The sequence below is a fragment of the Bubalus bubalis genome, chromosome 6, assembly GCF_019923935.1.
Source record: "Bubalus bubalis isolate 160015118507 breed Murrah chromosome 6, NDDB_SH_1, whole genome shotgun sequence".
Taxonomy (NCBI): domain Eukaryota; kingdom Metazoa; phylum Chordata; class Mammalia; order Artiodactyla; family Bovidae; genus Bubalus; species Bubalus bubalis.
Window position 1 is genome coordinate 44,035,054 of NC_059162.1, and position 27,654 is coordinate 44,062,707.

At 38.9% G+C, this 27,654-nt stretch overlaps 1 protein-coding gene across 1 annotated transcript in view; it reads right to left on the bottom strand.

Annotated features, from left to right (window-relative positions):
• The window catches only part of PLPPR4 (phospholipid phosphatase related 4), a 56,006-nt gene that overhangs the window by 19,964 nt on the left and 8,388 nt on the right, over nucleotides 1-27,654 (bottom strand). Inside the window, exon 2 of the mRNA XM_006053086.4 lies at nucleotides 3,875-4,060. Within this exon, the coding sequence (XP_006053148.1) occupies nucleotides 3,875-4,060 (186 nt within the window). The remainder of the gene's footprint in view (nucleotides 1-3,874; nucleotides 4,061-27,654) is intronic.

Genomic DNA, 27,654 nt, shown 5'->3' on the forward strand with positions numbered 1-27,654 from the left:
GTCCGGGAAGATCCCATATGCCATGAAGCAACTAAGCCCATGTCCCACAACTACTGAAGTTCGTGCACTCTAGAGCCTGTGCTCTGCGATAAGAGAAGCCACCACAAGGAGAAGCCCGCATCCCACGATGAAGAGTAGCCCCCGCTTGCTTGCTCCAACTAAAGAAAGCCAGCACACAGCAACAAAGACCAAGCACAGCCAAAAATAACTAAATAAATTAAAAAAAATTTTAAACCTGAGAAGCAAACATCACATGAGTTATATGTAAATGCCTGTATAAAAAAATCAGTTGATCTTCCTTTTGTAAAGAATATAAACTTCCTTTTAAAGAATACTACCCATGTGTGGTCTTTTGTTTTGTTTTGCCTTCTCTTCATATGAATGGGTGAAAATAAGAAGCACCTCTGCTTACACAAATGGACTATTTCTGAAAGTGATTTTCAAAGGAAGAATTCATCCTACCTCTCTGGCTCCCCCACCATTCCATTTTGGAACAGATTAATACTGCCAAAAAGAAAAAAAGAAAATGGCATCCTTGAACGCAGGGAATTAGAGTCTGTTATTTTCACTTTCAGGAAGAGTAGGGAAAGAAGTTGGAGCAGTAACATATGTAGTAAGATTAGAGACAGAATCATGGTTCTGGCATAGCAGTCCCCAACCTTCTTGGCACCACAGACTGGTTTTGTGGAAGACACTTTTTCCACAGATGGGGGCAGGGATGGTTCCAAGATGATTCAAGCACACTACATGTGTTGTGCACTTTATTTCTATTATTGTTACATTGCGGTATATAATGAAATCACTATATACCTCATCATAATGTAGAATCCGTGGGGGCCCTGAGCTTGTTTTCCTGCAACTAGGTTTGGGGGTGATGAGAGACAGTGGTAGCCGCTCCCACCCAGCTTGCCTCACCACCTCAGCTCCACCTCAGATCATCAGGCATTAGATTCTCATAAGAAGCGAGCAACCTAGATCCCTCACGTGCACAGTTCACAGTAGGGTCCATACTCCTATGAGAACCTAATGTTGCCAATGATCTGCCAGGAGGTGAAGCTCAGGGGGTAATGTGAGTGATGGGGAGTAGCTGTAAATACAGATGAAGCTTCGCTTGTTTCCTAATGGGCCATGGATTGGTACTGGTCCATGGCCCTGGGGTTGGTGACCCCTATTTTAGGACTATAGTGACATACAGACACTATAAAAACCAATGTTTTGGGAAAAGGCTTTAAAACAAGGGAAAATGAAATTAGAAATTTAGAGAAGATATATGTTTAGAGAGTAAGGTGTAAAAGACAGTTATTTGATGTCCATAAAGTCAAGATTAGTTTTACCATCAAGTTGTTTACTCAAAATCCATGAAGGAAGTGTGGAAGAAAAGAATCACTGACATCTTGGAATATCCTGAATGATACGGGGAAGATCAGGGACCCAGCAGTGTAAATATCTCCCTAGTTTGCCTCTCCTCCCATAAAGAGGCACGCAACAGCTTATGGAGGAGGCCCAGGGGCAACCTCGGAATTCAGGCAGTCTTTGCCAAAGGAGTTGGCACTGGGTTCCCCAGGTCAACTTGGTAGAGGTAGTCATAGCAAACTTGTTCTTTCACTTCTCAAGGCTCAAGAAAGAAAGTGTTGACTCAGAATGCCCCAGAAAGCATCCTTAATTGCATATTGAGAATTTATTACTGGAAATGAGGGAGTCAGAAAAGCGGGAAGACAATGATGAGGCCAAGGTCATTGGCCCCAGGACCTGTAACAGTGTCAGCTAAGGGATCAGTGTGAAATAAATGAGGCTGGCAGGAAAAGCCACAATTAGATGTGTTCTCCTAGCCACTTAGTCTAAGACCCAGGGAAGAAAGACTTCTGGGTATATAAAGAAGAAATTATGTAATTGATGAAATGTCATCATAGTCTCTTCAGTAGAGTCACAAGCATTTGTATTTTACAATTGTACTTCAAATATATGAATTACAATAAATTTCTGCATTATATTCCAATTAGGAGAAATGCTTTCTGGTCTACTAGATTTAAAACATGTATACTTTTAGCTTTTGTCAAATAACTGGATGATAACAGATTTTTTGGTAAGTTATTAGAGAAATGACCAGAAAATACTGTTACTCTGAACAGGAGCGAAAGTGAAGTCACTCAGTCATGTCTGATTTTGTGACTCCACAGACCGTAGCCTACCAGGTTCCTTGTCCATGGGATTTTCCTGGCAAGAGTACTGGAGTGGGTTGCCATTTCCTTCTCCAGGGGATCTTCTCAACCCAGGGATCAAACCTGGGTCTCCCGCATTGCAGGCAGACGCTTTACCGTCTGAGCCACCAAAGAAGCCCACTCTGAGCAATGTTGCATGTTAGATATGCTTTTAGTCAGAGTCTCAGCTGCTTCCAAGTACATCATTAACAGTTCCAATCATTCTGGAGTTACTGAAGTTCAGATAACTCATTTCTTAAAACTTACAAAGTGTTTTGAGACCAAAAGGTCTCAAAATTCATCTTTTAAGTATGGTGAAGTTCTAGGAAAAATTAAGTTTCAGTTTTATCTTCTGATAATATTTCATGTAATTTATAGTGTAAATAGAATGCTGTTGTTTAATGTGAAGAAATTAAAAAAGAAACAAATCCAAGGGTATACAAAAGGTCAATGCAGAGACTTTTCTAAAACTGCCATATAATGAACCAGAATAGGCCAGTTCTTTAGGGGATCCTATAAAAACTCCATTCAAATACAGCTTTTTATTTAATGATCTCTTCCTCTGACATTCATTAGCATCATAAAAGTAAAGAGTTCCTGCTGTTAGAAATAAATATTATTTACCCTGAAACATGATTCTTGTCCTTGTAGGCAGGTTTTGGGGGCCAAAGAGATGCTATAAAGACTATGTTTGTGTTATTTATTAATAAATTTATTGAAAAATATCTAATTCCCAATTTGTATGTTAGCAAACTAAAAATAACTACATTTCTAATTCATTTTCAATAGGTTAGGTCATTTCTTTAGGTTAAACATTTTAAAATCCAAATGCTTATTCTGAATCTAAATTATTTTATTTTGTGGGGGACAGGAATGTGAGTTGTACCCTCTTTTCTGTACAGTTGTGCATGCTCAGGGCTAAGAATCAATAAAAAGTGCTAATCTGCTAAAATTGATAGCAACATGCACTTTGAAGAACAAAGTTTGTTGGCTATAGAATTATTTGTTTTTTTCCCACAGTTTCTAAGACTTGAGATATGGTATGAATGCATGCTGCTGCTGCTGCTAAGTTGCTTCAGTGGTGCCCAACTCTGTGCAACCCCACAGACAGCAGCCCGCAGGCTCTTCTGTCCATGGGATTCTCTAGGCAAGAATACTGGAGTGGGTTACCATTTCCTTCTCCAATGCATGCATGCATGCTAAGTCACTTCAGTCGTGTCCGACTCTGTGCAACCCCATGGACAGTAGCCCACCAGGCCCCTTTGTCCATGGGATTCTCCAGGCAAGAATACTGGAGTGGGTTGCCATTTCCTTCTCCATGAATGCATGAGAAATACATTAATGAGGAAGTGTATCAGAAACTTATTGTTTGTTTTTAACCCATTTATTACATGAAAGTGAAAATTAGTTGCTCAGTCCTTCTGACTCTGTGCGACCCCATGGACAGCAGCCCACCAGGCCCCTCTGTCCAGGGAATTCTCCAGGCGAGAATACTGGAATGGGTTGCCATTCCTGACTCCAGGGGATCTTCCCAACCCAGGGATCAAACCCAGGTCTCCCGCGTTGTAGACAGATTCTTCACCATCTGAGCCACCAGGGACACCTCATTTATTACATAAATGTGGTCATTCTTAGTCTTCTGGGGCTGACAAACACAATTTGGGGGCAATTCTTACCGTAATTGCAGGTCCAGCAAAAGCCAAGCTAAGCAACATGAGGAAAGGAATTGCCTCCTGGGTGGGTTCAATGTATGGCATGCTAAGACTCCGGTCATAGCAGCTGAATCCAGAGTGCACGGGTTTGAAGACATCCGTGAGTTCAAGGAAATACAGGCTAACCACCGATGATGCCAATATAGGCAACTGAGAATGAAGGACAGAGAAGATAAATTTATTTTTCTACACAGGTCATACATAGAATCAGTACATACTGAAATTAGAAACACAAGTGTTTTCCATTTTCTCTTACTACTCCTCTCTGATCTCAGAATTAAAGTCATTCATACTTACTATTGCTTCTGCCTTCAAAATAAACTCTAATCCATCCACCTCTGTCACCAGCCTTCTCTGAACCCACGGCATGCCTCACCTTTGCTCTTGGATTACTCCTAAATGCTGCTCCACTTTCACACTTACCCTCCCCATCCCATCTATCCAATTTCTACCCAGCATTCTAAATATTCTGAAAATATTTTATTTTAGGTCATATTGCTCCTGATTTTAACTACTCCAGTGGGTCCCCTTTTGCTTGAATAAAATTCAAATTTTACACCATTGAATGCATGACCTGGCTCTTGCTTCAGTTTCTTACATCTTTTTATACCATATTTATACTATTCCCCAGCCCCCCACTGTAGAATCTGCCTACAATGCAGGAGACCCGGGTTTGATTCCTGGGTCAGGAAGATCCCCTGGAGAAGGAAATGGCAACCCACTCCAGTATTCTTGCCTTGAGAATCCCATGGACAGAGGAGCCTGGCAGGCTACAGTCCATGGGGTTGCAAGAGTTGGACACGACTTAGTGACTAAACCACCGCTACCAGTCCCCTTGGGCTTTACAGGTGGATCTGTGGTAAAGATCTGTGCCTGTCAAGCAGGAGAAGTGGGTTCCATCCCTGAGTCAGGAAGATCCCCTGGAGAAGCAAATGGCAACTCATTCCAGTATTCTTGCCTGGAGAACCCCATGGACAGAGGAGACTGAAGGGCTACAGACTATGGGATAGCAAAGAGTTGGACACAACTTAGTGACTAAACAGCAGCAGTAGCAACCAGCCCCCTAAGCACTATAAGCCAATGGGTCGCCCCTTTTGATTGAGACATAATTGACATATATCAACATATAATATTATATTAATTTCAGGTATGCAACATAAGGTTTAATATTTTTATATATATTGCAAAATGATCCCAATAAATTTAGTTAACATCCATCACTACACATACTTAACAATTTCTTTTTTATGATTAGTACTTTTAAAATCAACTCTCTTAGCAACTTTTAAACATACAATACAGTATTATTACCTATAGTCTCTACATGAACATTACATCCCTAGGACTTATTTGCCTTATAACTGAGCATCTGTGACTTTCAACCCCCTTTACCCATCTTGCCCACTGTCATTCCCCACCTCTGGCAACCACCAGTCTGTTCTCTATTTCTATGAATTTGATTTTTTTATTGCTATTGTTTCTTTGATTCTACATATAGATGAAATCATATGATATTTATCTTTCTCTGGCTGACTTATTTCACTTGGCATACTGCCTTAAAAATCCATCCATGTTGTCTCAAATGTCAGTATTTCCTTCTTTTTGAAGGCTGAATAATATTCCATGGTATATATGTACCACATTTTCTTTACTTCTTCATCCATCAGTGGACACTTAGGTTGAATCCATGTCTTGATTACTGCAAACTATGCTACAATGAACACAGTGGGGCATATATCTTTTCCAGTTGGTGTTTTAGTTTTCTTTAGATAAATACCAGGAAGTGGAACCACTGGATCATCTGGCACTCTTATTTTTAATTTTTTTTAGAAAACTACTGTTTTCCACAGTGGATGCACAAGTTTCCATACCTAAACAGAGCACAATGGTTCCCTTTCCACCACATCTATGTCAATACTTGTTATTTCTTGTCTTTTTGAGGATAACCATTCTAATAGGTGTGAGGTGATACCTCATATGGTTTTGATTTACATTTCCTTCATGATTAGTGATATTGAGCATCTTTTCCTATATCTATTGGCCACTGTATATCTTCTTTGGAAAATTGTCTATTCAGATCCTTTGCTCATTTTATAATCAAATTGCTTGGGTTTTCTTGTTTTGTGGGAGTTTTTTTTTGTTTGTTTGTTTGTTTTTTTTTTTTGCTATTAAGTTGTTGTTGTTGTTTAGTTGCTAAATTGTCCCTGACTCTTTGCAATCCCATGGACCATAGCCCAACATGCTAGCCTCTGTCCATGGGCTTTTCCAGGCTAGAATACTAAAGTGGGTTGCCATTTCCTTCTCCAGGGGATCTTCCCAACCCAAAGATCAAACACACGTATCCTGTATTGCAGGTGGATCCTTTACCACTGAGTCACTGGAGAAGGCCCTATTAAGTAGTATGAGTCCCTTATATGTACTTTGGATATTGGCCCTAATTATAATAGATTTTGTTGTTCAGTTGCTAAGTCATTTCTGACCCTTTGCAATCCCATGGACTGCAGCACAACAGGCCTCCCTGTCCCTCACTATCTCCTGGAGTTTGCCCAAGTTCATGTCCACTGAGTTGGTGATGCCATTATAATAGATAAATGATTTATAAGTACTTTTTTCATCTGATTAGGCTTCCCTCATAGCTCAGTTGGTTAAGAATCTGACTGCAATGTGGGAGACCTGGGTTCAATCTCTGGGTTGGGAAGATCCCCTGGAGAAAGGAAAGGCTACCCACTCCAGTATTCTGGCCTGGAGAATTCCATGGACTTAGTCCATGGGGTAGCAAAGAGTCGGACACGACTGAGCGACTTTCACTTTCACTACATCTGATTGGCTGTCTTTTCATTTTTTGATGGTTTCCTTTGCTGTGTAGAAGCTTTTTAGTTTGCTGTAGTCCTATGGTCTTCACTCTTACCCTGTAGCAGTCAAATTCATTTCTACCTAGGGTTTTTGCATGTGCTGTTTCTTCTTTCTTTTGTGTTCTCCCCCAGCTCTTTGAATGGCTTTTCCTTATCATTTAATGATGACTTCTGTATCATCATTAAGAGGGTAGTCATTGATCCATCTTTCCCTCTACCCCCATCATCATCTTTTCATTTCTTCATGACGTTTATCATTAACTGAAATTGTCTTATTGATTTAACACTTCACTTATTTATTTTTCTTCTCCCCTCATCTCCTACTGAAATACATGCTCCATGAAGTGAGTCTGCCAATGTTATTTATTGCTGAGTCCCCAAGGTATAGAATTATTCCTGGCACATGGTAGGCATGCAATATATCATTTCATAATTTAATAAAACAATAAATGCCTGTTGATAAATGACTAATTGAATAAACAAGCAAATATTAATTCATTACAATAACTAGACTAGAGTTACCAGATTTAGCAAATGAAAATACATCACTCAGTGAAATTAGAATTTCAGATAAGCAATAAATCACTTTTAGAGTGGTCCCCATGTAATATTTTGGAGATACTTATGTTAAAAATTGTTTGTCTGAAATTCTAATTTCACTGGATGTCTTCCAGTTTGTCTGCTAAACCTAAACTAGGCACAATTTACTTTCTAGACTTTGTGTCATAGATTCAATTATTCATTCGTTCAACCTACAATGTGCCAGGTACTATGTGGGTCCTTCCTATGATATGGCAAACAAGACATGGGCTTGGTGATTAAAGATCATAAGCTTACTTAGACACCTATTCTCAGCTAGAGAAAACTACTTCAAATATAATGTCCAATGCCAGGTCTTTCAGAATCTGAAGACATAGATTTCTACAACATTGAAAAAATTATCTATCCTAAGGCTTACTTACTAGTGGAGGAAACAATATTTATTTAACAAAGCAGATCAAGTTTTGTTAAAAAAATATTATTGACCATCCACAATTTCTGGTCATCTGGCTTAAAAATAAATAAATTTACAAGACAGTATTATGTCTTCTATTCCCAATATAGTTTTTGTAATGAGGTGAGAATTAAGTTTATTGGAAAAATTAATAATGTATGAAACTAATCTGGCATTGTCTTTCTGTTTTTCAGATGGATGCTTTTCAATAGAGAGAACAAAAGCCTGTAAAAACACTTACATTTTTCTTATTAAAATCCATGACCATTTGACCACTCTAAATATCTGGTCATTCCTCCTCACCATTTCCCTCTCCTGTAAGAAGTAGTAGCTTCCAGACCTGACCAATAAATCAACACTTTATGGTCTATGTGCACAATTAAGATTTTTCCATTTAAATCAAGTTAAATATGTTCTGTCTTTAATTCAACAAATACTTTAAATAGCACTCAATATGACAGATAATTTTCTGTCTTTGAAATTTTAATTAATTTTATTAATTTTAATTCATCTAATTAAAAACTTTCAATTATGACATAAGTGCTAACTATTTGGGAGGTACTTATGCTAAACAATTATTTATACTTTTCAGATAGATAAGCTCAGTATCCTCTAGCAAGTAGAAGTGGTTGGATTTCGAATCCATGAATTGTAGCCACAAGGTCTTATTTCTTAAACATAGCTCTGTGCTTCATTTCCAAAAATGGGAGTAGAGTTTTAGGATCAGTTCAGTTCAGTTCAGTCATTCAGTCCTGTCCAACTCTTTGCGACCCCATGCACGCCAGGCCTCTCTGTCCATCACCAACACCTGGAGTTAACTCAATGTACTAAAACTCATGTCCATTGAATCGATGATGCTATCCAACCATCTCACCCTCTGTCATCCCCTTCTCCTCCCGCTTTCAATCTTTCCCAGCATCAGGGTCTTTTTAAATTAGTCAGTTCTTTGCATCAGGTAGCCAAATTATTGGAGTTTCAGTTTCAACACCAGTCCTTCCAATAAATATTCAGGGCTGATTTCCTTTAGGATTGACTGGTTGGATCTCCTTGCAGTCCAAGGGATTATCAAGAGTCTTCTCCAACACCACAGTTCAAAAGCATCAATTTTTGGTGCTCAGCTTTCTTTATAGCCCTACTCTAACATTCATACATGACTACTGGAAAAACAATAGCCTTAACCAGACAGACCTTTGTTGGCAAAGTAATATGCAGCATATTACTGCATAAGTAAAAAGCAGCATTAGTTCAGTTCAGTCACTCAGTCGTGTTCGACTCTTTGTGACCCCATGAATCACAGCACGCCAGGCCTCCCTTTCCATCACCAACTCCCAGAGTCCACCCAAACCCATGTCCATTGGGTCGGTGATGCCATCCCACCATCTCATCCTCTGTCATCCCTTCTCCTCCTGCCCTCAATCTTTCCCAGCATCAGGGTCTTTTCAAATGAGTCAGCTCTTTGCATCAGGTGGCCAAAGTATTGGCGTTTCAGCTTCAACATCAGTCCTTGCAATGAACACCCAGGACTGATCTCCTTTAGGATGGACTGGTTGGATCTCCTTGCAGTCTAAGAGACTCTCAAGAGTGTTTTCCAACACCACAGTTCAAAAGCATCAATTCTTCAGCCCTCAGCTTTGTTTATAGTCCAACTCTCACATCCATACATGACTACTGGAAAAACTATAGCCTTGACTAGATGGACCTTTGTTGACAAAGTAATGTCTCTGATTTTTAATATGCTGTCTAGGTTGGTCATAACTTTCCTTCCAAAGAGTAAGCATCTTTTAATTTTATGGCTGCAGTCACCATCTGCAATCATTTTGGAGCCCAGAAAAATAAAGTCAGCCACTGTTTCCACTGTCTCTCCATCTATTTGCCATGAAATGATGGGACCAATTGCCACAATCTTAGTTTTCTGAATGTTGAGCTTTAAACCAACTTTTTCACTTTCCTCTTTCACTTTCATTAAGAGGCTCTTTAGTTCCTCTTCACTTTCTGCCATAAGCATGGTGTCATCTGCACATCTGAGGTTATTGATATTTCTCCCGGCAATCTTGATTCTAGCTTATGCTTCCTCCAGTCCAGCGTTTCTCATCATGTACTCTCTATAGAAGTTAAATAAGCAGGGTGACAATATACAGCCTTGACTCCTTTACCTATTTGGAACCAGTCTGTTGTTCCATGTCCAGTTCTAACTGTTGCTTCCTGACCTGCATATAGGTTTCTCAAGAGGCAGGTCAAGTGGTCTGGTATTCCCATCTCTTTCAGAATTTTCCACAGTTGATTGTGATCCACACAGTCAAAGGCTTTGGCATAGTCAATAAAGCAGAAATAGATGTTTTTCTGGAACTCTCTTGCTTTTTTGATGATCCAGTGGATGTTGGCAATTTTATCTCTGGTTCCTCTGCCTTTTCTAAAACCAACTTGAACATCTGGAATTTCACAGTTCACGTATTGTTGAAGCCTGGCTTGGAGAATTTTGAGCATTACTCTACTAGCGTGTGAGATGAGCATTTTTTGGCATTGCCTTTCTTTGGGATTGAAAAAAGCAGCATATCTGCTTTTTAATATGCTGTCTTGGTTGGACATTGCTTTTCTTCCAAGGCGTAAGCGTCTTTTAATTTCATGGCTGCAGTCACCATCTGAAGTGATTTTGGAGCCTCCCAAAATAAAGTCTGCCACTGTTTCCACTGTTTCCCCACCTATTTGCCATGAAGTGATGGGGCCAGATGCCATGATCTTCGTTTTCTGAATGTTGAGCTTTAAGTCAACTTTTTCACTCTCCTCTTTCACTTTCATCAAGAGGCTCTTTAGTTCTTCTTTGCTTTCTACCATAAGGGTGGTGTCATCTGCATATCTGAGGTTATTGATACTTCTCCCGACAATCTTGATTCTAGCTTGTGTTTCAGCTCAGCGTTTCTCATGATGTACTCTGCATATAAGTTAAATAAGCAGGGTGATAATATACAGCCCTGACATAATCCTTTTCCTATTTGGAACCAGTCAGCTGTTCCATATCTAGTTCTAACTGTTGCTTCCTGACCTGCATACAGATTTCTCAAGAGGCAGGTCAGATGGTCTGGTATTCTGAAATACAGTTAGCATCAATGAATGGGGGTATTGTTTAATCTGCAGTTCTGTTTAAATAAGAGTTTATATTTGCAAATCTGTAGTTAACAGTAAGTTGCACTTAGCATAAACATTATCTTAGAAATGTGGTTTCAATAAATTTAGAAAAAATTTTCCTCCATTAATTTGAATGTCAAATATTTAACCAGATTTGATGATCCATATTCTTCCCCTGATGCCATTAGTTCATCTTTTAGACCTTCACATATATGTTTTAAACAGGAGTCATGTTTGAGATGGTCATTGCTGTTATACATATTAATAATAATACACTCCTCAAATGTAACCTTTCCCACTTGCCTTACTTGGTAATCCTTTTTGAGGGTAATTTCCTCTTTCTTAATTTCCCACTACTTTGTCTTTGGAAATTTCTACACACTGTTCTTTATTACAGTGATCTTGTATAGATTAGTTATAGCCTTTCTCCTGCTTCTCCAATGAAAATATCCTTAAAATGGGGCCTAAGCTTTTTCACTTTAATATTTAAACTAATAATATAATATCATATTTCTTTCAAATATATATGCATATATATTATAAATAAATATGTGTGAAAAAATTTCCTTCATTATTAATATTATGCAGTTTAGTCTTTTAAGACAGCCTCCTTGAAATGGCTAATTTTTCCACTTTTCTAATTCGTATATCTTTCTATCCATATGTTAATATCTTTTATATAGTTCTATTGAAGCATGTTTCAAGACTTTCATCTGTCTTCAAAATAAGAATCATATTTTCATTCCCATTTGATATTTGTTTCTCTGACTTTTTAAAAAAGGTATCTTTTACTCTTTCCCTTTTATATCAATTTTGGTTTTTAAGAAAGAGATTTGAACAAAATACTTATTAAAATATTTGGGGTAAAAGTAATTTTAGACATCATTTTCCTATACTGTATTTTACTACTGGACAGTGTAATGGATTAAATGGCAATGTTTGTTTCTAACATACTTATCTTCAAAGATTATTTTTACCTTTTGAAGTATACAGCAATAACTTTCTTCTGAATGTAAGAAATTTAACAGACAGTATGTGCTAACTTTGGCATAGATATAGAATTGATATATATACATAAAATGATATATATACATAAAATCACACAGACAGCTTTTGATTGCATTTAAGATGAGATTTAAAAAGAGATTTTAAAAGTCCTATATAGTTAAGTATTAAGAATTTTATTCTCTAGTTATGTCAGAGCAAAAGAAAAGGTGTGAACCACAGTACTTATATGCAGCAATGCAGAGAAGGGAAATTATCTGAAGATTGGGGAAATGGTTTTCAAAAGGAAAAGATTGATTTTTATAATTATCCTCTGATATGAGACTTGTGAGTAAAAATAATAGGGCAATTTTTAGAGAGAAAATTATAATAGTTTAGAGAACAGAGCAAACAAAAGAAATGTGTTTCAAAAGATGACGTTTACTAGGTAATATTGATTTTTCTGATGCCAACTTGAAAAAGACAAATACAAGGTGTACATCAATGTTAGTGAAACATTTTATGGAATCTATCATGACATTTTATCTAGGTCAAATAGCTTACTTGTTTTTAGCATCTTGAAAATAACAAACTTTTCTCATTCAGGGAGTTCACTTGCTCTCAGCCTACAGACCTATCAATTCTTTTTTTTTCCTTTTACACAGACATGGTAAATTTGGAGTCCACTGTGATATTCATAAAGTGGCGGGATCATGGTAACAGAAGGTCAGTTACATACATTGTATCCATGGCTTATTTATGTATTCATTCAACAAATATCTATTGAAGCCTACTAGTTGGAGGCATTGTTCTACATCCTGGGAATACAGCTGTGATAAAAGACAAAGTCCTTATTCTGATGAAGATTTCATTCTTTCTGAAGAATGCAGATAAAAATTAAAAATTACAATATTAGTGAGAAAACATATAAAGAAGACAAGACAGGGGGCTGTGGTAATTGCCTATATTGCTATTTTAGATCAAGGAAGACCTACCTGGGTAAGTATCTTTAAAACAGAGACTTGAGTGGGCAAGAATGAACTAACCATATAAAAACCAGGTAAAAGGCATAGTCAAAAGGAAAGCTAAAGTCAGAGAGGTGGATTTGGGACCAGACTTCGCAGAGCATTGAAGTCTATGGCAGGCATTCGTATTTGATTCATTCAAAGTAAATTGGAAATAACTTTGGAGTGTTTAAGCAGAGATGTAGTAAGACTCAAAATATATTTTAGGAAGATCACTGTGGCAGTTGAGTTGAGAATGATTGTGATGGGTCAAAGGTAAAAGCAGGGTGAAAATTAGAAGGCTCTTCAAAACCCAACAAATACTTATTGAGTGCTTAGTATGTGCGAGGGCTTTCTAGGCAGCACTAGTGGTAAAGAATCCACCTGCAAATGCAGGAGACATGGGTTCTATCCCTGGGTTGGGGAGATCCCCTGGAGGAGGAATGGCAATCTTGTCCAGTATTCTTGCCTGGGAAATCCCAGGGACAGCGGAGCCTGGCGGGCTACAGTCCATGGGGTTGCACAGAGTTGGACGCCACTGAAGCGACTTAGCACTACACATAGCACACAACACTGAGACAAGAGATGCTGGCAGATTCTGGATATAACTTTAGAGACAAAAATGACAGGGCTTGCTGATGAGCTGGTTACTGAAAAGGAAACAATAAAGGTTGATTTTAAGGATTTGAGGCTTGAGTGATTGGGCTAGGGGGTGTCATTTACTAGGATAAGGAAGGCTGGGAGAAGCTTAACTAGGAGGAACCTAAGGTTTTGTTTTGGAAATATTAAAACTGAGATGCCTCTCAGTTATCAAAATACCAAGAAGAGAGTAAGATGCCAATCTGGGTCTAAAGAGAGTCCAAGGTTGCAGGGAGAAAGCTGCATGTCATTGATACAGGATGATTTGAACACCATCACCTTCAGTTTTGAAAAACACCACTTGCACAGGAAACTTCAAACTTAAATTAACTTGGTTTTGATACAAATAATGTCACAAGAATCAAGGAATATAATTGAGTATATTCATACCACTTATATGCAAGAGATAATTTAAGAGAAAAAGAACATTTTTATTTAATAACAAATTTAAAATGTCAGACTCTGAATCAATTCAAGTATCCCCCAATCATACAAAATATGAAACTTAAATCATACATTCTATTCAAATGGAATTCAAACTGGAAGAAATATTAGCAGATGAAAGTAATTTTATTAAAACTGGTGGCCAATAAGAACGTGGTCATAGGTCAGCACACAGTGATAGAGTTTTCCATTTCCTATAGTGCAATCTTTAATGATATTCCTCAGCTTTTTTGCCTGATAGTTAATAGAGATAAATATTTCCTTTAAATACTGAAAATAATAATAACTAGTAATATAGTATAGGGCTTTATGGTTTATCTTCAACATAATTGTAGCATATTTAGGTTAACTATAATGAACCTCAAGAATATAGATCATGAAAAGCATACAACACTTGTAACCTCATTAAGAGTAGGTCAGAACGTGTCTATAACGTAGTCAAGGTCTAGAAGTCTAAACAAGTTTTCACAAATAGAATGGATGTGGCTTATATCAATGACATGCATTGATACAAATTAAAACAGGACAGTGTGACTGAGGGAAATCAATGCTGACCGCAGGACCAGAAAAATTCAGTTTCTTCCCTCAATTATTCCACTAGCTTTTGGACTTCCCTGGTGGCTCAGTGGTAAAGAATCCACCTGCAATTCAGGAGATGAAGTTTTGGTCCCTGGGTTGGGAAGATCCCGTGGGGAAGGAAATGGCACCCATTCCAATATTCCTGTTGGGTGGGACAGTCACATGAACAGAGGAGTCTGGTGGGCTACAGTCCATGGGGTCCCAAAGAGTCAGACACAACTGAGGAACTGAGTGCATACACAGCTTCTGGGATTTGGAGCAGGTCACTTAACCTTTCTAGGTCTTATTTGTCATCAGTGAAATGGGGGGCTTATAATATTGTCATCTAGATCTAAAATTTTCTATGTGCTGTCATGATGTAAAAATCATCCCTCACGCTTCTCTTACTATGACATATAATGTATGGTATGATATTTTTTTTACCTCTATTCTCTATAATTTGTTTCATCCTCCATAATACTTCAAGTCTAATTTTTCTGGAATTCACCTCTAGTCATGACTTTCATGATGCCATACTAATTACTAAATAAAATGCAAATTTCCCAGAATAACCTTTTGTATTATACATGATCTTTCATATTACAACTTCCATCTGCCTTCCTTGTTTAATTGTGCTCTGTATCTACTCTTCACTTGCTCAACCACAAACACTTATGACCCCCTTACACTTATGTCCCAGACAGACATGTTCAAGTCTCTGATTTACATTTTCACATTTGCTTCCCATAAAAATCTATCCTCGTAGAGGTTGAGATCACATAACTTTTTTTTCCCTGAAACCTCCCTCATAGTCTCCAGCCAGAACTGAAGATTTTGCCTCATGTGCTCATATATATCTTTATTGTAGGACCTGTTAGTTTGCCTTGGATTGTAGTTATTTGTATATTATCAGCCTTTGGTAGGCTGCAGTCCATGGGGTCGCTGTGAGTCGGATACGACTGAGCAACTTCACTTTCACTTTTCACTTTCATGCACTGGAGAAGGAAATGGCAACCCAGTCCAGTGTTCTTGCCTGGAGAATCCCAGGAACAGGGGAGCCTGGTGGGCTGCCGTCTATGGGGTTGCACAGAGTTGGACACGGCTAGAGCGACTTAGTAGCGGCAGCAGCAGCCTTTGTCTTAAGATCTGGTACTACAAAGTAAGACCTTTGTAATTCACACAGTGCTTCGAAAATTTTGGGTGTCCAATTAAATGCTTGCTGAATTTAATTGAAAGAAATCAGGATATTACTATTAAATAAACAGAAAACTTGGGCAGTTTCTTAGTAGTACATAGACTGTATTGAGGACCTAGGTGAAAGATACTAGGCTAGTTCTATAATAGACTGCTGCATTCAGTTCTACAGCCCTATATACCATCTATTGGTATCCCCAGTTTACAGATGAGAGAACTGAGAGAGGTCACGTAAACTGGCCAATGGTCACAAAGCAGGTACAAGGGATCACCCAGATTCCTACCTAAGTGCCTAAGTGTAGGAAAAATGCTCTAAACTGCTTTGTTCCTGGGTCTCAAACTGCTTTCCTTCTTGATAATGCTGCTGCTGCTACTGCTGCTAAGTCGCTTCAGTTGTGTCCAACTCTGTGCGACCCCATTGACGGCAGCCCACCAGGCCCTGCCGTCCCTGGGATTCTCCAGGCAAGAACACTGGAGTGGGTTGCCATTTCCTCCTCCAATGCATGAAAGTGAAAAGTGAAAGTGAAGTCACTCAGTCGTGTCTGACTCTTAGCAACCTCCTGGAGTGCAGCCTACCAGGCTCCTCCATCCATGGGATTTTCCAGGCAAGAGTACTGGAGTGGGTTGCCATTGCCTTTTCCGCTTGATATTGCTACAATGGCTGAAATTCGCAAATGGGAAGAGGGTGTTGCAGAGGAAATGTGCAGTATGAAAAAGCTCCCCCTTCCTCTTAACTCTTAAATACTCCTAAGAGTTTCTCTGCGGACTTTTTATCACTCAAACATGAAAACTGCTTCTTTTGGGCAAATCTAGTATCTATCTTTACTAGAGCTCTCTTCATTTTGTTTCAGAAAGAATATATTGAGCACTTCTTCCTAAAAAAAAAAAAAAAAAAGAATATATTGACTTTTTATTTAAACATTTCCCCATAAGTTTTCTGGGAACTTAAGATAAACTTCAAGATGAAGACCCTGCTCAAGATAAGGTGAACAGCATGCCTGGATTCTAAGTACAGGCCAATTGTAAGAACCCAATCTGTTAAATTCCTGGAAGCATGAGTCCCATTACACCCCGCTGCCACTTTGGTACATGTCACCACAGCCATCTGGCACTAGTCTGGTGCTTTTCAGGAAAGAATAGCCCCAGGCTTCAGTGGAAATGCCAAATCAGAGGACAGAAGTTCAAGATGGCCATGTGTACAAGAGGTTTAATGACACCCAGAGCAAAGGGGTGCCAGGCACTTTTGAATCATGCTCTTAATTATATGGTATTCTAAGGTCTTGATTATTTTTTTCCTGTGCAGTTTTCTCCAATGTTATTATTTTTTTAATATCCAAAGAACTTTAATTATATCTTGGACATGGTTGACTTTCATCTTCACTTCTGTTTTCCATAGCAAATGACTTCAAATAAAAAATATCAGGAATTGGCACATTTCAAGCTCCCCAGATGCTTTCCTATTGTGTTGCCTTTGGATCACTTTCTCTAACTGCACAGAGATGGCCCAATGAATGCCTCTGACATAGCAATTGCCATTTGGGATGGCAGTTGTTCCTTTACTTTTCTCTCTTACTCAATGAAGAGATCCTGAGAGCAGGGAAGCAATCCCATTCACTTCTCTATCCAAAGGGCCTAGTATTAGGGGAGGACCTGCCCTACTGGGTAAACTTGATGTACCAAATTAATACATATATGGATGATTTGAATAGAAATGTCAATGTTTACATGGTTCTTATAAACGTAGTTAACTTGATTAAAGAAAAATCCCCAAGCTAAAAGACCCTTGTTTACTTCTACTGTAGAAAATGCTCCTACTGTGAATTTCTAGAATTCTAATAATTTTTTTCAACATTACAGAACACAAGAAGCTCAAATTGAGTGCTTCAAATAGTAACGGTAATTAATAGGAAAGAGAGAACAAACCTCATATATATGTTACGTTTAAGGAGGAAAATATGTTGTATGTCTTTATGAAAAGTGAAAGCCTGTCACTAAGTTGTGTCCGACTGTTTGCAATCCAATGGACTGTAGCCCGCCAGGCTCCTCTGTCCATGGGATTCTCCAGGCAAGAGTACTGGAGTGGGTTGCCATTTCCTTCTCCAGGGGATTTTCCCGACAGTGACTGAACCTGGGTCTCCTGCTTGGTGGGTAGATTCTTTACCACTCAGCCACCAGGGAAGACCCCTTATATCTTCATGCCCAAATATAAATAACATCTTTACAGATCTAAAAAGACTAGGTAAAATCACCATGATCTAACAGTGAAGTTTAAATAATGGTATGTGGTTGTTTTATTGGGGTTCCCTGATAGCTCAGCTGGTAAAGAATCTGCCTGCAACACAGGAGACCCCGGTTTGATTCCTGGGTCAGGAAGATCCACTGCAGAGGGATAGGCTACCCACACCAGTATTCTTGGGCTTCTCTTGTGGCTCAGCTGGTAAAGAATCAGCCTGCAAAGCAGGATTCTTTTATTATGAGGGTTGTTTTATCACCTGAATATTGATCTAGCATTAAGCTTGGAGTACTAAGCTTTGTAGTCATCAGCTTTAACCCAGGGATGGGGGAGCCTGGTGGGCTGCTGTTTATGGGGTCGCACAGAGTTGAACACGACTGAAGCGACTTAGCAGCAGCAGCTTTAACCTCAGGTTCTGATTTGCTCCTCTTACATAATTACACAAGTATATGTACTGTCTTGGAAAGCATTTTGTTCTTTAAAGCTAATTTGAGACTAAGATCTGAGGCTGGAGACCTGTCTTTCAATTCTTAAAAGTAATTGCTTTGAAATATTTTCTTCAGTTCAGTTCAGTTTCTCAGTCGTGTCTGACCTCTTGAGACCCCATAAACCGCAGCCCGACAGGCCTCCCTGTCCTTCACCAACTCCCGGAGTCCACTCAAACCCATGTCCATTGAGTCAGTGATGCCATCCAACCATCTCATCCTCTGTCATCCCCTTCTCCTCCTGCCCTCAATCTTTCCCAGCATCAGGGTCTTTTCCAATGAGTCAGCTCTTCACATCAGGTGGCCAAGGTACTGGAGTTTCAGCTTCAATATCAGTCCTTCCAGTGAACACCCAGGACTGATCTACTTTAGGCTGAACTGGTTGGATTTCCTTGCAGTCCAACGTACTCTCAAGAGTCTTCTCTAATACCATAGTTCAAAAGCATCAATTCTTCAGTGCTCAGCTTTCTTTATAGTCCAACTCTCACATCCATACATGACCACTGGAAAAACCATAGCCTTGACAGCTGTAATTTCTTTGCCCATAGAACATATACCTATCTTTTAAAAACATGGGTACAAATCACAACTTAGTGCTACCAATATGTACCAGGTATCATTTAAAGTTCATACTTTTACATTTCCGAATTCATCTGAGCTTCACTGCAGCTCTGTTGACCTGTCTGATGAAGGTACTATTACTATCCCCATCTTACAGATGAGATAACTGCAACACAGAAGTATCACATGGGGAAACAGTGGAAACAGTGTCAGACTTTATTTTTCTGGGCTCCAAAATCACTACAGATGGTGACTGCAGCCATGAAATTAAAAGACGCTTACTGCTTGGAAGGAAAGTTATGACCAACCTAGATAGCATATTCAAAAGCAGAGACATTACTTTGCCAACAAAGGTTCGTCTAGTCAAGGCTATGGTTTTTCCTGTGGTCATGTATGGATGTGAGAGTTGGACTGTGAAGAAGGCTGAGCACCGAAGAATTGATGCTTTTGAACTGTGGTGTTGGAGAAAACTCTTGAGAGTCCCTTGGGCTGCATGGAGATCCAACCAGTCCATTCTGAAGGAGATCAGCCCTGGGATTTCTTTGGAAGGAATGATGCTAAAGCTGAAACTCTAGTACTTTGGCCACCTCATGCGAAGAGTTGACTCATTGGAAAAGACTCTGATGCTGGGAGGGATTGGGGGCAGGAGGAGAAGGGGACGACAGAGGATAAGATGGCTGGATGGCATCACCGACTCGATGGACGTCAGTCTGAGTGAACTCCGGGAGTTGGTGATGGACAGGGAGGCCTGGCATGCTGCGATTCATGGGGTCACAAAGAGTCGGACACGACTGAGCGACTGATCTGATCTAATCTGATCTGATACAGTTTGTTAACTAGAGTATAAAATCAAGAAATTTAGTATTTGAGTTCATGTTTGTATGCCAACTACCTTTTGCTAAAAATGTTTACCACTGACCTTACTCTCCAGCAGAAATTGAGAAATAGCAGAAAATAATATAATGCACATTTTTTCTTTGTATACTATGAATGTCATCCTACAATTTCTGCTGTGAGTGGTACTCCTAAAAAAAGTAAGATCTTAATAAACACAGATTAAATAGTAATTTTTGATTAAATAGTATTTTTTGATTCCCTGGTGGCTCAAACGGTAAAGAGTCTGTCTGCAATGTGGAAGACCTGGGTTCGATCCCTGGGTCAGGAAGATCCCCTGGAGAAAGAAATGACAACCCACTCTAGTTCATGCCTGGGAAACCCCGTGGATGGAGAAGCCTGGCAGGCTATAGTCCATGGGGTCACAAAGAGTCAAACACAACTGACCAACTTCACCTTCACTTTCAAATAGTATTTTAACTATTAGTGTAATTATTTTATTCATATAGAAAAAACATATATATTTGGACCTGAATAGTTTAATAAAAGAACACATAGTATTTTGGGATCCAACACATATGTCTTAATATCAAATGAAATAGGAAGTAATGAAAAAGTGGAAAAATATTAAATGATGTCAGAGTAATAAAAGTAACTAAAAGTTCTGTATTTGAGATATGGAATAAGAGAAACAAATTTCTGATTTTAATATTTACTGTGACAATCCTAAGTTATATACACATAAATTATTGACTTTGAGACATCAATATTTGTAAACTACTTCTTTTGAGTTGTTTACTAAGTTAAGTATCAAATTTGTCCTTAAAACATTTTATTTTATGTCATACTAACTTCAAAGTTTATTCAAAATGTAGTTTTTACCACATTCTTTAGCCATTTTTAAAATTGAAGTATAGGTAGTTTATAATATTGTGTTAGTTTCAGGTCAGGTGTACAGCAAAGCGACTCAATTATATATGTGTGTGTGTTCTTTTTCAGATTACTTTCCATTGTAGGTTATTACAAGATACTGTTATTACAAGATGCAGTACTTGGATGCAATCTCAAAAACGACAGAAGGATCTCTGTTCATTTCAAAGGCAAACCATTCAATATCACAGTAATCCAAGTCTATGCCCCAACCAGTAATGCTGAAGAAGCTGAAGTTGAACAAGACCTTTTAAAACTAACACCCAAAAAAGCCTCTTGATGAAAGTGAAAGAGGAGAGTGAAAAAGTTGGCTTAAAGCTCAACATTCAGAAAACGAAGATCATGGCATCTGGTCCCATGACTTCATGGGAAATAGATGGGGAAACAGTGGAAACAGTGTCAGACTTTATTTTTTGGGGCTCCAAAATCACTGCAGATGGTGATTGCAGCCATGAAATTAAAAGACACTTACTCCTTGGAAGGAAAGTTATGACCAACCTAGATAGCATATTCAAAAGCAGAGACATTACTTTGCCAACAAAGGTCCAATTATCAAGGCCATGGTTTTTCCAGTGGTCATGTATGGATGTGAGAGTTGGACTGTGAAGAAAGCTGAGCACTGAAGAATTGATGCTTTTGAACTGTGGTGTTGGAGAAGACTCTTGAAAATCCCTTGGACTGCAAGGAGATCCAACCAGTCCATTCTAAAGGAGATCAGTCCTGGGTGTTCTTTGGAAGGACTGATGCTGAGGCTGAAACTCCAATACTTTGGCCACCTCATGTGAAGAGTTGACTCATTGGTAAAGACTGATGCTGGGAGGGATTGGGGGCAGGAGGAGAAGGGGACGACAGAGGATGAGATGGCTGGATGGCATCACTGACTCGATGGATGTGAGTTTGAGTGAACTCCGGGAGTTGGTGATGGACAGGGAGGCCTGGCATGCTGCAATTCATGGGGTTGCAAAGAGTCGGACATGACTGAGCAACTGAACTGAACTGAACTGAACAAGATACTGAATGCAGTTCCCTGTGGTATACAGTGGGTCTTTGTTGTTGATTATATATATATATATAGTGTGCATCTAATAATCCCAAACTCCTAGTTTATCTCCCTTCACTCAGCTAAACCCTTTGGTAACCACAAGTTTGTTGTCTAAGTCTATGAATCTATTTCTGTTTTGTAAATTAGTTTATTTGTACATTTTATTAGACTCCACAAATGAGTGATGTCATATGGTATTTATCTTTCTTTTGTTACTTACTTCACTTAAAATGATAATGTCTAGGTACATCCACACTGTTGCAAATAAACCATTTAAGGACTATAAAAGCTTATGTTTTATATTATGTAATAACTAATTAGTTTATCTGGCAAATGGTTATTGAGTGTTCACCATGTGCCTGATATATTTCATTCAATCCATACATTATCCAGAGAAGGGATCTAATCTACTCTGGGAGATGATAATTCAGCAATATATCATTAGCCACTGTCTTTTCAACCTTGTCTCCTATATAATTGTTGTTGTTGCTCAGTTGCTAAGTCATATCTGACTCTTAGATCATATTTAAATGCACATTATAGGCCCACCTTCAAGATTAAAATCTTTCCAAGGCTGCTTAAGACCTTATTTACTTAAATATATCTATAAAAGGGATTGATGAATAAGATATTGAAGGGGGGCTGTTAATGTGGGACATTAATAACTTTTTCCAACATCCTAAAGGTATGATTAAATGAAGTATGGTTGTTATGTGTTTCATTGTGAGATGCACCAAAAAGTCAAATTATGAACAAAATATATAAAAGAAATAAAATCTAATATGGGATAAAATATATCTCACAAAGAAACACATTTTATTACTAACAAATCTAATAATTTATTCTACCATAGCAACAATAGTAAAACGTCTTTGCTGGCATGTGCACTTTATAGCAAATAATTTTCTATGAAAATTAAAACTACAAGTTCTTTGTTTAAATATGCCTCTCTTTGAAGTTGCAAATCTCAAATAATTCATAGGTATGCTCCAGATCATAAATGAGCATAAACGTAATTAAGAATGAGGACTGATATATCTTAGAGATTGATTCAATCTTAATCTTAATCACAACTTGTTTTTCATATATAAATGTCTCCCCTGGCTGAGAAAAAAAGTTAAGAAAAACAATTATGTTCATAACTATTAGTCTTATTTTACTCCATCCATTCAATAGAACTTTACTGAAATTCTACCACAGATTAGAAGGTATGCCAGTAATGATTCCATATTATTTCCATTAATTTAACCAAAAGGCATATAATAATCAATAAGTATTTATTAAATGAATAAATGAATTTTCATAAAAGTACAAACAGAATACACTCTGCTATTTTACTTTGGCACCCATTTTGGAGTATATTTAATATAAGATTGGTCTCTTTTAGACCATTCATGAAGGCCCAGTTTCTGAGGCATGAATAGAACTTAATTAAATGATGATTTTACCATCAAAGCAGTCCTATAGCACAGGCTTTGGTGAGGACATTAAATTGTAGACAATACATCCATACATATTTCCATGGTTATTACTCACAAACAACTGTCCACTAAATGTACTGATAACTTGTTCACCTTTTCCTGAAAATACATTGATTTTTATTACCTTTATTTCTACTTCTCTTTAATTTGTACCTAAGTGGCCTAATGTCAGTTTTAGCAGAATGTACAGAAGCCATCTTGATTTCAAAACCAAGCCCAAGGTGTCCCTGGGAGGTAAGAGCAGGAAGGGTTCCTTGTTGGCATTCAGTTTTTTTGTGGCATAAGATGGCAGAGTAGAAGGGACTGCGCTCATCTTCTGCAAGAACTCCAAAACTACAACTTGCTGCTGAACAACCCTCAAATGGAGAATGTTAGATCCCATCAAAAAAAAAAAAAAAAAAATACTCCACGTCCAAGGGCAAAGGAATAGCCCCAGAAAGACGATAGGAGTGGCAAAATCGAGTTTAGAATCAAACCCCTTACCCACCAGAGATGCTCAGAGGGCTCAAACAATGCTTATGAGCACAAGGACCAAGAGACCCCACAGAAACTGAGCCAGAACTGTGTTTGAGTGTCTCCTGAGAAGGTCAGCAGTGGCCTGCCACAGGGGCAGGGACTCTGGGTGCAGCAGACCTGGGTATGGTATAAGCCTTCTTGGAGGAGGTCGCCATTAAACCCACCATAGAGCTGCCAGAACTTATACAGGACTGGGAAACAGACTCTTGGAGGGCATAAACAGAAACTTGGGAGCACCAGGACTCAGGAAAAAGAAGCAGTGATCCCACAAGAGATTGACCCAGACTTGCCCGTGATTGTCCATGAGTCTCTGGTGGAGGTGTGGGTCAACAGTGGCCTGCTACAGGGTCAGGGGTACTGAGTGTGACATGCCTCCATGAGACCTTTTCAAGGAGGTAGCCATTATCTTCATTAACTCCACCATAGTTTGGCCTCAGGTCAAACAACAGGGAGGGAACACAGCCCCACCCAGGAAGCTTCCATAAGCCTCTTATCCTTATTCATCAGAGGGCAGACAGATGAAAACCACAATCACAGAAAACTAACCAAACTGATCACATGGACCACAGCCTTGTCTAACTCAATGAAACTATGAGCTATGAAGTGTAGGGTCACCCAAGATGGACAGGTCTTGGTGGAGAGTTCTGACAAAACAAGGTCCACTGGAGAAGGGAATGGCAAACCACTTCAGTATTCTTGTCTTGAGAACCCCATGAACAGCATGAAAAGGCAAAAAGATAGGACAGTGAAAGATGAACTCCCCAGGTCAGTAGGTGCCCAGTATACTACAGGAGATAAGTGGAGAAATCACTCCAGAAAGAATGAAGAGATGGAGCCAAAGCAAAAACAAAACCCAGTTATGGATGTGACTGGTGATGGAAACATATTCTGATGGTGTAAACAGCAATATTGCATAGGAACCTGGAATGTTAGATCCATGAATCAAGGCAAATTGGAAGTGGTCAAACAGGAGATGGCAAGAGTGAATATCGACATTTTAGGAATCAGTGAACTAAAATGGACTGGAATGGGTGAATTTAACTCAGATGACCATTATATCTACTGCTGTGGTCAAGAATCCCTTAGAAGAAATGGAGTAGCCATCATAGTAAACAAAAGAGTCTGAAATGCAGTACTTGGATACAATCTCCAAAACGACAGAATGATCTCTGTTTGTTTCCAAGGCAAACCATTCAATATCTCAGTAAGCCAAGTCTATGTCCGGAACCGGTAATGGTGAAGAAGCTGAAGTTGAACAGTTCTATGAAGACCTACAAGACCTTCTAGAACTAACACCCAAAAAAGATGTCCTTTTAATTATAGGGGACTGGAATGCAAAAGTAGGAAGTCAAGAGATACCTGGAGTAACAAGCAAATTTGGCCTTGGAGTACAAAATGAAGCAGGGCAAAGGCTAACAGAGTTTTGCCAAGAGAACGCACTTGTCATTGTAAACACCCTCTTCCAACAACACAAGAGAAGACTCTACACATGGACATCATCAGATGGTCAGTACCAAAATCAGATGATTATATTCTTTGCAGCCAAAGATGGAGAACCTCTACACAGCAAAAATAAGACTGGGAGCTGACTGTGGCTCAGATCATGAACTCCTTATTGCCAAATTCAGACTTAAATTGAAGAAAGCAGGGAAAACCACTAGACCATACAGGTATGACCTAAATCATATCCCTTACAATTATACAGTGGAAGTGACAAATAGATTCAAGGGATTATTTCTGATAGCCAGAGTGCCTGAAGAACTATGGATGGAGGTTCGTGACATTGTACAGGAAGCAGTGATCAAGACCATCCCCAAGAAAAAGAAACGCAAAAAGGCAAAGTGGTTGTCTGAGGAGGCCTTAATAGCTGTGAAAAGAAGAGAAGTGAAGGCAGAGGAGAAAAGGAAAGATATATCCATCTGAATGCAGAGTTCCAAATACTAGCAAGGAGAGATAAGAAAGCCTTTCTCAGTGATCAAAGCAAAAAAAACAGAGGAAAACAATAGGATGGGAAAGATTAGACATCTCTTGAAGAAAGTTAGAGATACCAAGGGACTATTTCATGCAGGATGGGCACAATATAGGACAGAAATGGTATGGACCTAGCAGAAGCAGAAGTTATTAAGATGAGGTGGCAGAATATACAGACAAACTATACAAAGAAGATCTTCATGACCCAGATAACCGCGATGGTGTGATCATTCACCTAGAGCCAGCCATCCTGAAATGTGAAGTCATGTGGGCTTTAGGAAGCATCGCTTATGAACAAAGCTAGTGGAGGTGATGGAATTCCAGTTGAGCTATTTCAAATCCTAAAACATGATGCTGTGAAAGTGCTGCATTCAATATGTCAGCAAACTTGGAAAATTCAGCAGTGGCCACAGAAGTGGAAAAGGTTAGTTTTCATTCCAATCCCAAAGAAAGGCAATGCCAAAGAATGCTCTGACTACCACACAATTGCACTCATCTCACATGCTAGCAAAGTAATGCTCAAAATTCTCCAAGGCAGGCTTTCAGAGTACGTGAACAGAGAACTTCCAGATGTTCAAGCTGGATTTAGAAAAGGCAGAGGAACCAGAGATCAAATTGCCAACATCCACTGGATCATCAAAAAAGCAAGAGAGGGCCAGAAAAAACATCTGCTTTATTGACTATGTCAAAGCCTTTGACTGTGGATCACAACAAACTGTGGAAAACTTAAAGAGGAAGGAATACCAGACAACCTTACCTGCCTCCTGAGAAATCTGTATGCAGGTCAGGAAGCAACAGTTAGAACTGGACATGGAACAACAGACTGGTTACAAATGGAAAGGAGAACATCAAGGCTGTTTAACTTACATGCAGAGTACATCATGCAAAATGCCAGGCCAGATGAAGCACAAGTTGGAATCAAGATTGCTGGGAGAAATATCAATAACCACAGATATGCAGATGACACCACCCTTACGGAAGAAAGCGAAGAAGAACTAAAGAGCCTCTTGATAAAAGTGAAAGAGGAAAGTGAAAAAGTTGGCTTAAAGCTCAACATTCAGAAAACGAAGATCATGGCATCTGTCCCATCACTGCAAGGCAAATAGATGGGGAAACAATGAAACAGTGAGAGACTTTATTTTCTTGGGCTCCAAAGTCACTGCAGATGGTGACTGCAGCCATGAACTTAAAAGATGCTTGCTCTTTGGAAGAAAAGCTATGACAAACCTAGACATTAAAAAGCAGAGACATTACTTTGCCAAAGGTCTGTCTAGTCAAAGCTGTGTTTGGATGAGGGAGTTGGACTATAAAGAAAGCTGAGCACCGAAGAATTGATGCTTTTGAACTATGGTGTTGGAGAAGACTCTTGAGAGTTCCTTGGACTGCAAGTCCAGGGACCAAACCAGTCAATCTTAAAGGAAATCAGTCCTGAATATTTATTGGAAGGACTCATGCTGAAGGTGAAGCTCAAATACTTTGGACCCTTGATGAGAAGAACTGACTCATTTGAAAAGACCCTGATGCTGGGAAAGATTGAAGGTGGGAGGAGAAGGGGGTGATAGAGGATGAGATGGTTGGTTGGCATCACTACTCAATGGAAATGAATTTGAGTATGTTCCGGGAGTTGGTGATGGACAGGGAAGCCTGGCTTGCTGCAGTCCATGGGGTTGCAAAGAGTCAGCCACGACTGAGCAACTAAACTGAAATGAATTGAATAGAAACCATCTTATGATAAAAAATAAGAAAGCAATTATCATCCCTATGATGATTTAGGTAAATGTTTGTGATTTAAAAACAACCAAACAACCGACTATATAGCAAAGGAAACTCTACTCAAGCTCTATGGTGACCTAAATGGAAAGGAAATCCAAAAGAGAGGTGATATATGTCTATATATAG